Source organism: Alternaria incomplexa (genome assembly GCF_024043165.1).
Source record: "Alternaria incomplexa strain BMP 0042 chromosome Unknown scaffold_3, whole genome shotgun sequence".
Taxonomy (NCBI): domain Eukaryota; kingdom Fungi; phylum Ascomycota; class Dothideomycetes; order Pleosporales; family Pleosporaceae; genus Alternaria; species Alternaria incomplexa.
Window position 1 is genome coordinate 250,269 of NW_026249852.1, and position 13,887 is coordinate 264,155.

The 13,887-nt window shown below is 52.7% G+C and overlaps 4 protein-coding genes across 4 annotated transcripts; 2 read left to right on the forward strand and 2 right to left on the reverse strand.

Moving 5' to 3' along the window:
• Nucleotides 1-1,265: 1,265 nt before the first annotated feature.
• J4E90_002446 (uncharacterized protein) lies at nt 1,266-4,125 on the forward strand (the record flags this gene model as incomplete). Its single annotated transcript, XM_051432026.1, has 2 exons — nt 1,266-1,563; nt 1,655-4,125. 2 exons carry the CDS (start codon nt 1,266-1,268, stop codon nt 4,123-4,125), a joined length of 2,769 nt encoding a protein of 922 aa, XP_051293448.1.
• A 1,534-nt stretch (nt 4,126-5,659) lies between these two features.
• On the reverse strand, nt 5,660-8,379 carry J4E90_002447 (uncharacterized protein; the record flags this gene model as incomplete). The annotated part of the gene is made up of 3 exons (XM_051432027.1): nt 5,660-5,772; nt 5,835-7,919; nt 7,968-8,379. The coding sequence occupies 3 exons, from the start codon at nt 8,377-8,379 to the stop codon at nt 5,660-5,662; spliced, it is 2,610 nt and encodes an 869-aa protein (XP_051293449.1).
• A 1,629-nt stretch (nt 8,380-10,008) lies between these two features.
• Nucleotides 10,009-11,454, reverse strand: J4E90_002448 (uncharacterized protein; the record flags this gene model as incomplete). The annotated part of the gene is made up of 1 exon (XM_051432028.1): nt 10,009-11,454. One exon carries the CDS (start codon nt 11,452-11,454, stop codon nt 10,009-10,011), a length of 1,446 nt encoding a protein of 481 aa, XP_051293450.1.
• Nucleotides 11,455-12,609: 1,155 nt separating this feature from the next.
• Nucleotides 12,610-13,881, forward strand: J4E90_002449 (uncharacterized protein; the record flags this gene model as incomplete). Its single annotated transcript, XM_051432029.1, has 5 exons — nt 12,610-12,702; nt 12,758-12,816; nt 12,864-12,915; nt 12,988-13,257; nt 13,306-13,881. The coding sequence occupies 5 exons, from the start codon at nt 12,610-12,612 to the stop codon at nt 13,879-13,881; spliced, it is 1,050 nt and encodes a 349-aa protein (XP_051293451.1).
• Between the last annotated feature and the right edge of the window lie 6 nt (nt 13,882-13,887).

The window sequence follows — 13,887 nt, forward strand, 5'->3', positions numbered from 1 at the left end:
GGCATGTCCGAAGAGATCAGGTCTCGCTGCGGCTGTTGGTGGCACCAGCCTTAGATCGATCTTGTGCGGCACAGCTAGCAATACGATTCCGAAGCCAGGGGTAGACGAGGTTTCAACGAAGCTTCGGCGACCCTTCTGGCAATCCCTGGCGCAGCGAGACGCCTCTCTTCATGGGGCAACGAGCTTTGGATGCCCCAAACTTCACCTCTAGCGGAACGGCGTACCATCCACTCAAATGTTGTGTCTCGGGCCGTGCGGCCTAAAGGTAGTCTGCGTACGTACACTGCGCGCAGGGTTATCGCAGGTGGAGCTGTGTAGCCCGGAAAGACATGACCGATGGACCCCAGATGGCAATTACGAATATGTGGCTGGTAGGCGAATGCTCTTTTGCTTTTCCCGTTACGTTCGGCGCCTTGTTCATGCAACGCCGAACGTACCCATGCACGGCTCGTTCTTTGGGCTGAACACTGGCGGCTGATACGAGATGACTTTGCATCTAGCATCCGCGTGGTTTGGGCAGATTCCGTGTCGTGCACGATCTGGGCTGTCGAGACGTTCACGCGCATACCAATCTTGGAGTCAGTTGGGAGGATACCGCTCCTCGCATAGCCAACGCTTAGATCATACATGCATGCAAGCAGCACGAGGCAGCTATCCGAGTATGGACTAGATACCCGAGAAAGATCAACCCGCACGATGCTCGGCTAGCAGTAGTGTGGCATGCAGCTGTGCCAGCAGGCACAATCTGCACGCTGCAGTCACAATGATCAGCTAAAAGGAAGCTGCCGGCAATCAAAATGATATTCATCGGTGCTATGTCTTGCTAAACTGTGTAGCGTACAACAGTTTCCCGGAGATAGGTTTCGGCCCACAGCACCGACCGTATGTTTTCCCCCTATGCACGCACACTTTCACGTGGAATGGCAGGTGTCATCTAGGATATCCCTAGAACAACCTGGGGCGCTGCCATACAGCTCTTGGCACTAAGCCCGGCGAAGGCGAGAACCTAAACCTTATTCCGGGCCTTTCGAGCGCCCATTACAACCTTAGAGCTATGACGCGACGCGATTCGCCTGGTCGCGCCTCCTTGACTCGATGCTCATGCGGGCTAGAGCAGACGGACGGCCTGGCTTACCACGGTATTTGGAGCGGGCCACAGATAGTCTCTAGTCAGGGCTCTCGAGTGCACTGTAAAGAAGCCTCGTTGACCCGCTCGTTGGTCTTTTTGATTCCCCCAGCATTCGTTCATTTTTACCATCTTTGTCATGGCTCCAGCAAAAGAGACATCGGTTGATCTGTGCAAGCGGGTCAACGCACAGGGAAACACCATCGCAATCCGCATGCTCGAATACCTGAGCACAGCAAAGACACCTATTCATGGCTTTGAGCCACTTGCCAGAGAGTTCATCGAACTTTGTCAGGTGTTATGGTCCATTGAGGCCGGTGTCACGGAAGCTTCGAAAACACGAAGTGGATTTCCCGTCGAGGTATCTCAAGAACTTGACAGAAGGGTCCGCCAAGTCAACGAAGAGTTCTCTGTTTTGGCCCAAATGGTCAACAAGTGTACGTTTCCCCAAATCTTGGATTGTCTGCTTCTATTACCCTCGCTTGCATGGTTGTTGCGGACTGTTGCTGACAGCATTACTTGCTACAGTTGTCGACAAGGAGAACCACAAAGGCGGCTTTGGCATGAAGTTCCGAATGATGTTCGCCGACACAGATGTCGAGAAAATGCGCCACACACTGTCACGAAGTCGTGACTCCCTCAAAGTCAGCTCTGCTATGTTCAGGTGGACACTAGGCGACGCGCGAGCCGATGCTTCCATGGGCATTGGATATGCCGGACTGATTGCCGCGTTGGAGCGACTGAACCCAAGCAAAGCTTCCAGCCTTCCACCTCTACACCCAGCGCCGACATCCGATCTTCCACCGACACCACCTACAAAAGCTCCGAGCAATCATGGAGACCACCCCCTCTTACCACCTTCACATCCTTCACACCGTATGGACAGACCGTCACTGAACGAACTTCGCCATGAGGAAGGACACTCGTATGACAGTCACAGTTCAAATTTCAGGCACGAGGACACTGGCCTCTCGCCAGGAATCGTTGATCTTCACAAGAACTGGCGCGCACCAGCCAGCGCTCGTTCCAGTGAATCAACTAGGGACACAATGTACCATCAGAATGTTCGGTATCACGAGGATCCGGTGTACGAGGATGTCGCATCTCACTCCTCTACCCGGTCGCCCACCATGGAGGAGAAATTGCACAGTCTCAATGTCAGCGAGCGCTACATGGACGATCATCACTCTTCATCCAAGGTGGATTCTGCCATCACATCGCCGCACTGGGCGCCACGCCAAAGTGGAGGCTCCAAGAATGTTGGTGGCAAGGCAGCACTCTTCAACGCTGTCGAACAGAGGAGGCACCGGATGCTCGAGCAGCTCCTCGACGGCGGTGCTAAAGCAGAACCTCACATGGAGTCAGCAATGCTTCGCGTCGCTGCCCAAAATCAAGACGTAGAGAGTATCACGCTGCTTCTACGATATGGTGCGGATGCGAACGGTTTCGACCGCGAAGGTGTCACACCCTTGTTCGCCGCCACTCGTGCCCAATGTCTCGAATGCGCGAAGACACTACTAAAGCATGGCGCTGATCCTAACCTGTCCGCCGGCCCCGATTCCGAATCACCTCTAGCGCTGGCTGCGTCTCAGAACTCTATTGATCTCGTTCAATTGTACCTCGCCAATGGCGGCGATGCTGGCTTCATTATGGAAAATGGTTCTACGGCACTCGTATCAGCCATGAACAAGACCACTTCGCCCAAGTGTGTTGAAATGCTCCTGAGCGCGGATGGCGATGCCAACGCAAAGAATGGAGAAGGTACAACGGCCCTCTTCCAGGCTATTCAGGCGAACCGTGTAGATCTCATGACTGTGTTGCTCGACCACGGAGCGAATCCCAACCTTCCGGGCCCTAAGCACCCGCTCTGGCCATCCACCTACAAGCCAAAAGCTCTTCAGCTGCTGCTTTCTCGCGGTGCTGACACCAAAAAGACACCAGGTGTCATGGAATTGGCTTCTAGTCTTAAGAAGCTGGATTCCATCAAGATCCTCATGGAAGCTGGTGTATCACCCAACCTGCGGAAAGACGGAGTCTACACACCACTCTGCTCAGCTATTCGTGACAACAGCCCGGAGATCGTCACTTATCTGCTAGAGCATGGCGCAGACCCCAACTTCAACGCTGCGGAGTACCCGGCCTTCAAGTGTATCACACACAAGCGCACGCATTTCCTCCCGCAGCTGGTTGCCGCTGGCGCAGACCTCAACAAGCCCAAGGGTATTATCGAAACGGCTGTCAAGTTTAACGACAAGGACGCGATGATTTACCTGCTCGATCAAGGTGTCAACCCCAACGACCGCACACCAGATGGCTGCACACCGCTTACCACCGCCATCAACGACGATCACGGCGAGCTTGTCGATATCCTTCTCTCTCGCGGCGCAGACCCAGCCATCCGTGGCAAGGATTGGCCTCTATGCATGGCTGTCAAGCGCCCCACCATTCTCAAGAAACTCCTTGCCGCAACCCCCAATCCACGTGCCTTCCGTGGTGTCGTCGAGATGGCTGTTGTAGCCAATCAACTCGAAAGCATCAAGCTTCTCCTCGCAGCAGGCGTCAGCGTCGAAGACAAGAACTGCGGTGTCTTCTCTCCACTCACAACGGCCATTCGCGAAGAACGCAAGGTCATTGTTCGCTACCTTCTCGACGTCGCGAATGCCGACCCCAACGCCCCTGGCGAGCACTTGCCCATTGTCAAAGCCCTCCGCCGCTACTCAGGCGACACAGAGATCATCCAGATGTTGCTCACACGCGGCGCGGACATCAACAAGATGCACCGCGGCTGGAATGCTATTCTGCAAGCCGTCGAGAACGGCGATGCTGAGATCCTCAAGCTTCTGATCGACATGGGTGGCACCGTCGACCTTCAACTACTGGACGAATCCGGCCGCGCCGTTATCGACATTGTCACTGAGAGGGGCTGGGAAGAGGGCCTTGCGCTCCTCTTCCCGAATGCGTCCAGCAGTCCGAAGGCCAACGTCTCAAAGGCCAGGTAGTAGGTAATCCACCACTGCTTTCTCCCTCTTGTTACTTTGCGGCAGGAAGAGAGCTGACTAGCCGCAATAGTAACAAGAAGAGTTTCTCAATCTCTGACTGGCGCTGGATGAGCATCGAGCTTGAGAAAGGAGATCTGAAGAGTAGTGATGACGACGACGACGTTCCGGACGATTGCAGTCAAGCTTCTAGTGAGCTGTTACATGCATAACGGAAGGGTTCGTATTACCACTTGCCTTTTCTTTCTCGTCATGGAAGTAATGCTGGTTGGGAGGCTTGGGCATGGTTGCATTGGCGTTCTCGGTATACCACCTGTCATTTAGCATCCTTTTCTTTGGTTTTACACGACACGGAGCGCACTTGACTACTCAATCGGTAGTAATCTTCTTGTTTACTGGAGCTGCGCTTTTGTGTATCATTCGTCTCAATACATTTATACATACTTTACATCCACATGATCATTTTTCCTTCTTGATACTCACATCGACCTTTCCAACTATTGCGTTCACCCACTCAATACCCCTCTTCTACACACCATATCATAATCAAAATCACGCTTCGGTCCGAATACCTCCTCACTCAGGCAGCCCTAGTCTGAACTTATTGCCCTGCATTGAACAAAATCCTTTAGTCCGCCACACTCGCCTTGCTCACACCCTCATCTCTGGACCCACATTCCAGGCCCTCGGTACACACGAAACCTTATCATTAGTCCCAAACGCGGGAGTTGAGGCTTGATAGACTAAAATCTTTTGAGCTCGTGACTACACACAAGTACCAGAATGCGTTATCTTAGTATAGGCCTAGAAACGTAGGCAGAACTCAATCGGCGATCGCATTTGCGCCACATCCGTCGCGGGTCGTCGTCCAAAGTACTAAGATGCTTAGTGGGGAAATCAGCTGCGGATGATGCGCAAACCTTAATTGACTCTCACCCGGTCGGGAGTCGGCACAGGGACATATGGGTTAACCTCGTCCGTGATCACGGAATGGGGTATGCTCAACGAGGGTGTTCATCCTAGACTTTGCCTCGCCTTGCCTCGCCTTGCCGTGTGGTGCTTACGGAAAACTCACATCCATGCCCCTCACATCATGCACGCTGATCGTCAACAAGATTGATACAAGTGAGGAATCCCATTAGACTAAATAACGCATCGTTCTACTTTAGAGGGATGAAGCCATCGCATCTCCAAACAAGAATGGAATAAGACATCCGTGACGAAACCAAAGGGTATAAAAATAAGTGGCTAATGTTTCGCAAAGCCAAGAATGTGAATGAAGATCATGAAGTCGTAGATCGAGATTGTTACTGAACAACTGACCCTTCAACGTATTTTTTGTTGCGTGAAATAGCTGGTCAGCGTGGCCTAAATGCAAAGACTCTAACGCTGGAATAGAGAATGAGGGAAACGATCGTTATACATTATGTCGTGAATAGAGCGTCGGAGCGACACGCTCATGCGAATGCTGCAGACGAGGGCGTTGCTCGGTGGCGGACTTGTGATGGTGTTTCAAGCTTTGATCAGCCAAAGCGCTCTACACGCTAGGAAGCCAGAAGGAAAGCAAGAACTGTCCCACAAGACGTGACGTATATTTCGTCTGGTTGTCGGCTGAGATGCTGACCTGCTGCCGTTGTTGCAGGAAATCAACTGGGTTGTCATTAGCAAGACCTCTCTCGCAACATCCAAGTAATGTGATGGTATCGACTTACTGTTCTCCTTGACCAACTGCGCAACTTGTCTCACGAAGTTGACACTGCTCGCATCTCCGAAGCCCACCTCCTTTTCCCAGTCGTGATCTGCGTCGCGCATTGGGTTATGCTTGCGGTTGTACTTCCATCGGAATATCTGCTGCACGAAGTGCATCCGCTGATCAATCTCACGACACGCGATATCCGCCTGGCTCTGCGCGTCTCTCAGGTCTAAGCGCTCTGTAGTAGCCTTGGTAGACATGACTAGGTGAATGGTCTTTTGCTGGTCTTCAAGCGCCATGCACATACCTAGCACCGCGACAAAAGCGGCAAGCCACTTATCGCAGCCCTTGGAAGATTTGAAGATTTGCTGAAGCTTGTTCAGAACAGTAGTCTGAATTGAGCGTTGCAGACGAGAGAAGAAGTATTTGAGCTGTCGGTTGGTCATGCGCGGCGATGTGTAGTTCTCGACGTAAGAGTTGTGACCGCTGTACGAGTGCATGCGTGACAGTGTTGCGGCTTTCGTTTCCTCGGCGATGGTGAGTGTGTGTGACATGATGAACGTGACCACGATAAGGCGGAAGATTTCACGGAGTAGCTTTGCCTCGTCGTCCGACTTTGGCTTCACGCGCGTCATCAGCTTGAAGAGCTTCTGTTGGAAGTCATTGTCATCTTCCATCCAGCAAAGCTCGCCAAAGGCGTCGAGGTGATGGTCGACAATCTCGGTGATATACCTGTCGTACTTCTTCTCTTCGTTGTGGTTGATGTGCACCATGCCTAGTGCTGGGCTTTGCTTCTGGATAGCGACTCTTGTGTGTGTGACAGGATCCGTCTTGTACTGGATTTGCACTAGCAACGCGTCGCCACGGGGGATGAACTCGTACACCTTCACTGGCATCCGAGGCATATTGTCTTGGCCGCATGTCATCATGACGGTTAATTCGACACTTCCCCATTGTTGGATGTACTGAGTCACGAAATGCGTGAGGTTTGCGTCCTCATGCATTTGCGTAACCAGAGAAGGAAGGAAGTATGGCGACAAATCGATGAGCTTCAGCCGATTACATCCAAGGCCGCAATCAGCATTCGGTCGCTGAGATCGCTTGAAGCAACGCTCGCAGATATCACCCGGCCCACACTTGTCCCTCTGCAAAACACAATGCCAGCATGCCACAATCTTACGCATATCATGCGCTGCTTTGGCAACAGTCGGCTCGAGATGAGTGCCCAACGCTCTGCCACCAGACTTTGCTGCCAGTGCTTTCTGTGCTGCACTCTGCGATGACTCTGGCTCAGGAGATGCATCGAAACTCAGTTCGGGTACAGCGCTGACTGTGGAATAGTCCATCTTGATAGAAGGTTGGTGTGGTTGCTGTAGCTGCGGCAGTTGTTGCAGATGGGTGTATTGCTGTGTCTGATACTGGTCGAAGATCATCTCAGAGTCTGAATGTTGATAAGATGAGTATACGCCATCAGAGCTCCCCGGACTGGGTGCGGAAGGGCTAACTTCTGGCTGATACGGAGACCTTGGGTGGTAGCCCGTCGATGAGGCCGTCGATGGTGGGGCGGGAAATTGGTTGCTGGTGATGTAAGTATCCGTGAAGAGACTAGATGATACGTTGTAGTTGACAAAGTTTTGCTGATCGGGTGGTGGTGATGCGCGCGTGAACTGCATTTCTATGGACTGATGAGTCGGAAGTTGTGTTCTTGGCACATGGTCGAACGGGCGACGAGGAAGATTTTGGCCTTGGGTGAAGTATAGTTCACCTTGGAATGATGTCGTGGGTTCGCTAGGTGAGATCAGGGAGGAAGGGTCTGTATATTGCGCTGCCCACGAGTCCACATCCACCAGATAGTCCGAGTAATTGATAGGATCGCTCGCAGGGTCGAAAACGACATGGCCGGATCGAGGGACCATCGAGGACCGCGAAGGTGCTTGTCCATTCCAAGGGTCATGGCGAGGTGGCTGGGTAGTATAGTTCTGATTGTACATGTTGGTTTGAGGATGTGCCGGTGCTACGTGGTGTGATGGTTGGGTCTGCATAGTATACTGCTGTTGATACCGCTGCGTCTCAGCCATTGTAGCGTTAAACGCCGCCTGGACTGCTATGCGGGTGTCAGCGGATATGGCTGAGCTATGTCAAGATGACAAACCTTGATCGCTGAACAACATGCCAGAATCCACCCCGGGTATGGAGTGGTGTGAGCCGTGGGATGACATGGTATTGCCGTTATGGTGGTAGTTAGGCGTGTAATCGATCATGTCTCCCTCAAATGATGAGCCTTCTGGTGTCCTTACAGACGTGGGAGAGGTCGAAGAGCTGTCAATCTCCCATTGCATATACTCGGGTGGCTGGTCTTGGGGCAGTTCCGGTTGTTGCGGCAGACCGCGGCTCACAGGCGGTGGGGTCGCAAGCGGGCCAGGCGAGAGTCCAGTATGGTTGATCAGGGAATCTGTTGGTGTTTTCGACCGCCGGCTGTCATATTGACCATAGACAAATGCATGCGGATCGATGAAAAGCGGCTGGTCCTGGTAGGTCTGGTAGTGCTGTGAGTATGTCGACATGATGCGCAAGTGGCGGCCGGGGCCAGACAGAAGTTAGGGTCTTCCTAGACCTTGCGCATCAGACGGCTATGAGAATCCTGTTGTGGGATGATGACCCAGCGCTCGAGCCACGGACTGGAGATGGTGAAGACGGGAAGACAACGGCTCGTACCCGCGCAGAACAGCGATGCGCAACAGGGAACCGCACGCGCGAAGGGTCTGACCAGAATGGGGGACGTCCAACACTACTCGAGGAGGACGCGCAAGAAGAATCTGTCTCAGAGCGGCTGATTGTCAGAAGTTCAGATGGCGATTAGTCTGGTGGCATTCCCGCCCATCTTACGCTGCCCCGCGAGGACCGGTGAAGGACAACCGGCAAATGCAAGCTATTGGCTTAGCTGCATGCATCCGCACAGCTTTTAGATCGCACCAAACCACAACCAACATTCGCGCTGCCTTCGCGCTGCGCTGCAAATCACCGATGGTTTGAGGTCGAGATTCTGTCGTCAAAGTGGCTGGTCGCTTCCCATTTTGCACGTTTTGGTCGCGATTTTTGCTCGTCGCGGGAGCCATGTCCTGAAACACATGGAGTCGTCCCCAGCCGCCTCGGTGTGCCTCAGGCATGACTTATGCAATGCACAGCCTGCGCCTTGTTCGCTAAGCCATACCTCATCAAATGCAGCCTTGGGGGGGACGAATGAAGGTCACACTGAAGGGGACGGCTGGTTGAGCAACTGCAAATTACGATCTAGTGCGGCTCTGCGATGTTGACCGGTAGACGAGCTGCCAGCTCATGCTGCGGGCAGTGACATATGTGCGGGCGCGCAACCCAATCGTTTCCGTCCGGCAATAGGTCATACCGTTGTTTCCACCCGGTTGCGCGCATCCATGGGATGTGAGCGTTCTGTGTAAGAGGGCTTGTCGAATGCCAGCGCACACTGGCGGACGGTAAGGTAAGCCGGATCATGTGGCGGCTGTCGCGCGTCATGTGTCGCTCGACGTCGTTGGCTTGCGTCTCTGGCAGAAGTGCGCTATGTGAAAGACGGAGGGGTGGCAGCAGTGTGAAGCAAGAGCTGGCACGAAGAACGTCTTTGATCATCGTTCAGGCTTGCTGCTTTGCGCGCGCTCGTAGACCTGGCAGGCGCCATCGTGTCCTGCCTCCAATCGACCTGGGCAGACACTATGCCCACTCCAGCTTAGGGCGCAGCACTGTGAGTAGCACGATTTTCGTACAGCCGGGTTTGGCCACGAGACAGTACCACCGCGCCTACTGTGGCGCAGTTTGATTCTTATGGTCGTTACGTTCAATCTGACCTTCCGACTAGTTGTGCACCTTGCTCGGATCCCACAGTGAGTTCGAGCGACCGCGGTGTGCAACCGGCGCCACTTGCCGGGTGGCTGCTGCTTCACTTATTCTGTTCGAGACAATCGACAAGGCGCTTGAAAAGCGCTCAACCCAGGAAACCCTCGGTCGACGGTGCTACCACATTGTATTGTGTGACGTCATGGGAGTATGCTGCTGGGTAACAGGGCAATTGGTAAGCAGGAGAGACACTGGGTATGAATTTTCGCGACAACGTGCAAATGTTCAAGCACACTCTAATCTTGTGGAAAGTCATGACATATAGCACAGGCCGGGCCATGTCTCACCTAGTTGCCACGAGGCTGTGCATATCGCAGCAACTCCTCATCCTTCATCAACCGATCGTGGCATCCTCTTTCCAAACACACGCATACCTCGATACCCTCGTCAACAGCATTCGCCTTGACACCGGCCCTGCTCGGGTACACGAAAACATAGCCTTCGAATTGAGGATCGGGAAAGCGAATGGCTCTCGCGACACCGAAACCAAAATCATGTTTCTGGTACACATTCATGCCTTGCCAACTCGTACCTGCCAGGTCCATGCCTAGGAAGGAACTCATGTTGATGTTGATCCACCGCCTATCGTTGAGCCCCGCGATCCACTCGGGAAGCTCAGCGACGTATTGCGGAGTGATTGTCTTGATCGAGTTCCGCACTCTTTGCGCAATGCTGGGAAGGTTGTCTTCAGCAAGAAGTTCAGATATCTTGATCGGCTCGGTGCGAGGAAGCGCAACCGCATTGCCCATCATCGTTTCCGGCAGAGGCGGGTCCAACACCTTTCGTGTATTGAGTGCATGAACTAGGATGACCTCCTTGCCAAGATCAGGGTGGAGAAGCTCAAGCTTGGACCGTGTGATACTCTTCCAGAGGATGGACATGATTGCATCGTAAGTCGAGATCCAACTGTCTCCTGTCTTTGTCATGGCTCGAGACTTGAGTTCCTCCGTCTTACTCTTAGGAAAATGCCACATTCGAATAGCCAACTCGGGCATCTTGAAGTCGGCTGGCGGTGGAGGAGGCGGACCCCCGCCATCCTTAAGTACGGGGAACTTGTGGTCAAGCTCCTTCCACCGCGCAGCATCTGGCTTCTTTGCACTGAGACGCGATCGGTCCATAGTTTCCTTGGGGACTACCTGGAAAGAAGTTCCATTGGCCACCGCTGCAGAGTTCTGCGCCCAAGTGGTAAGGAAGCCGTCGCATCCCGGGCCGTCGGAACAGTTGTGATGGATAGCAACACCGAGGACGAGACCGCCTTTGATGAAATTTATCTGAAACGTAGAAATGAGGAGATCGTCTTCCTGGTTGTCCCCAAGCGGCGAGAACAGTTGTTTCTCTGTCACCGCCTTGGGCAACAACCTGTGTCCTTTGAACGTCGCGGCCGGGAAATCGGTCCTATCCAGCTCTTCAAACGAAGGAAACGTTTCCTCCAGGTCCTGCACAAACAGACTGACTTCGCTGTCCTTTCTCTTCGTCACCCACAGCCGTCCATTGTCCGCGTCCATCTTCAAGCCGCCGGCGAGAATTGGGAACTGGCTCAATGTGAATTCGAGACCCTTGGCCATACTATCCACGACCTTGGCCTTTTCAACATGTGGCGCGAGCTGGAACACCTCCACTATCTGCACATAGATCTTCGGCATGGTGTGGTCCATATCGGAGAGAGCGAAGTCCTCCTCTGCAGGAGCGCTCTCCCAACCTGCTGGGCGGATCCTAAGCTCTTTCGCGGACATGCTGCTTGCTGGGGTAAAACGTGGTTGAGGCCGAGAAGCTCCAGAAAAATGCAATGAATAAGAGACAGAAGGATTTCGCTTAAAACCACGACCATTGAGGACGGAGAATTTCAGCAGCTGATCATATCAGAGCCCCGACGTTGCGCACCCTGCACTGTGGAGATGGCAAGGTTCATTTTAACCAGTGCGCCAATCATGAACTGTCTGTGAGGCGTTACTTCGGTCGGAAAACCTGCAGTCCTACATCCGATAAAGCGCCGTTCCTGACTCACTCCTGTACGGTATCTCCAGGACAGTCTAATGTCTCGCAGGAAGCATGGTGAGTGCGTGCGGAATCTAGGCGCGGCAAGCGGCAACGGCGCGGCGCGAGCTTGAATGAAAGCATATGTATCTCACCTCATGCAGACTTCCGTGGAGTCCAACCCCAGATTCTGACTAGGGCAATGCACAATACTTCCGAAGTGTTCGCGTTCCAATACCCACATACCATTTGCGCATACATAAGGAGACAAGTATAAAGTAAGTCTACTTCTAGTTGATCAGGACACAACAAGGCATTCCAGTTAAGCCTAAGGGTAGCTCGCGGACTGCCTATAACGTAAGTCGCGATAGGGAGATAACATCAGTCTGGAAGAACACCGTGGTAATGCCACCGCTTATCACTCTGCGTCACGCCGCACGTTCGTGCCCAAAAGGGTCTCCTCATCAGGGCCGAATGTCGCTACCGCATGTTTGGACCGTTGGCAACCCACACCCGATACTCGTCCTAGTAACGAGTCGCGAACTTCAACGACATAGGGCCGACTTCATGACAAGGATCGGGAGCGCTTCTTCATGCCGACTCACGCACCGTTTCATTGGGCACATGCTGCAAAAATCAAATGGTTCCTGCGTCGCGTATAGCGACACATACCTTTCCCCGTTTTGTAAGGGGTTACTCTTTACTCACTCGCAGCACTTCGACTTATTGCGGCCGGACGAAGCACTCGCGATCTTTTGGTATTTGTTGAGAAGAAGTGCATACCGTTTGGAGTTTTCACGTACTGTTCACTGCCCACTATGGATTTTGTCCGAAGAGCCGGAGATAATGTAAATTTGGTGGTGTACGATAATATTCAGCCCATTGTTTGGATCACCACAGTTCCATTCTTCATAATGGGCTTAATATCATCTGCTATCCGGCTTTACACTCGAGCTTTTATACGAAAGCCTTTTGGTACAGACGACTGGTTCATGCTGGTTGGAACTGTGAGTGTTAAACCTACCCTGTTTCTGAGCCGTGCTGTGACTAACCCAGAGACAGATTTTGTTCATCGGGCAGCAGTATATCGCTTGGATGTGGACCATCTTAGGCGGTGGGCTGTAAGTTTGACACTTTCTGGAGAGAAGTTTTCCAACTGTTTTTCTAGGCACGTTACCGACCCTCGTGTTAAGCCTGAAAACCTCAAGAAAATCAGCACTGTACGTTATGGCAGTCTTACGTGCAATGCGCGCTTTCGTTCGCTTGGTCATACATATTAACACATAAGGCAGTATCTCTTCGCAGAAGAGTTCTACTATCTGCTTCTACAGTTCTTCATAAAGATGTCGTTCCTCTTCTTCTATCGCCGCACACTCGAGGTCACACCAGGTTTTAGGATCGCGGTAATAACCACTATGATCCTGGTCGGCTTGCAGACGGGCGGCACATGGATTTTCTACGGCCTGCAATGTATCCCCATCCAAGCCTTTTTCACCCCAGAACTTTATCCGAACGCTGTCTGCATTTCCTCTGGTCTATCATACTACTTGCCCTCCGTTGCTGTAAGTCGCTCGTCACCTGTCAGACTACTCTCCACTGACACTATGCAGAACGTCTTCATGGACGTAGTGATTTACCTCCTCCCGATCTACCCTCTGTGGAACGTACAAACTACGGTCCGCCGCCGAATCGGTCTGATGTGCGTCTTTACCCTTGGAGGCTGCACGATTATGATTTCGCTTCTTCGCTTCATCGTCCTGTGGCAACTCGCAAACACGAAAGATGTGTCGTACATCTTCGGCTCCGTCACGATCGTCACGTCTATCGAATTCGCGGTAGCGATCATCACCGCCAATATGCCTGGAATGTACGGCTTCTACCGCGCAAGGATATCGAGAAAAGAGCAGAGTTCCACTGAGGGATACCACTTTGGCATTGCTACCCCGGGATCCAAGGGCCGTTCTTTAGGGAACGCTAGTCGTGTGACAAAGGGTAGCAAACTGAGCACTCATGGCGAGGAAGATGATGTAAGAACAGGGAGTCAGGACGAGCTGTACCCAATGAGCAATCTCGGCGAGAGCGAAGAGGAGCAGAATATACGCGTCACTACGAAGGTCATAGTCGAAGGGGAAGATCCCAAGAGATTGCCCAGGAGTAGTCTTAGGAGCCTCAGAAAGGGACATTGATGGTGG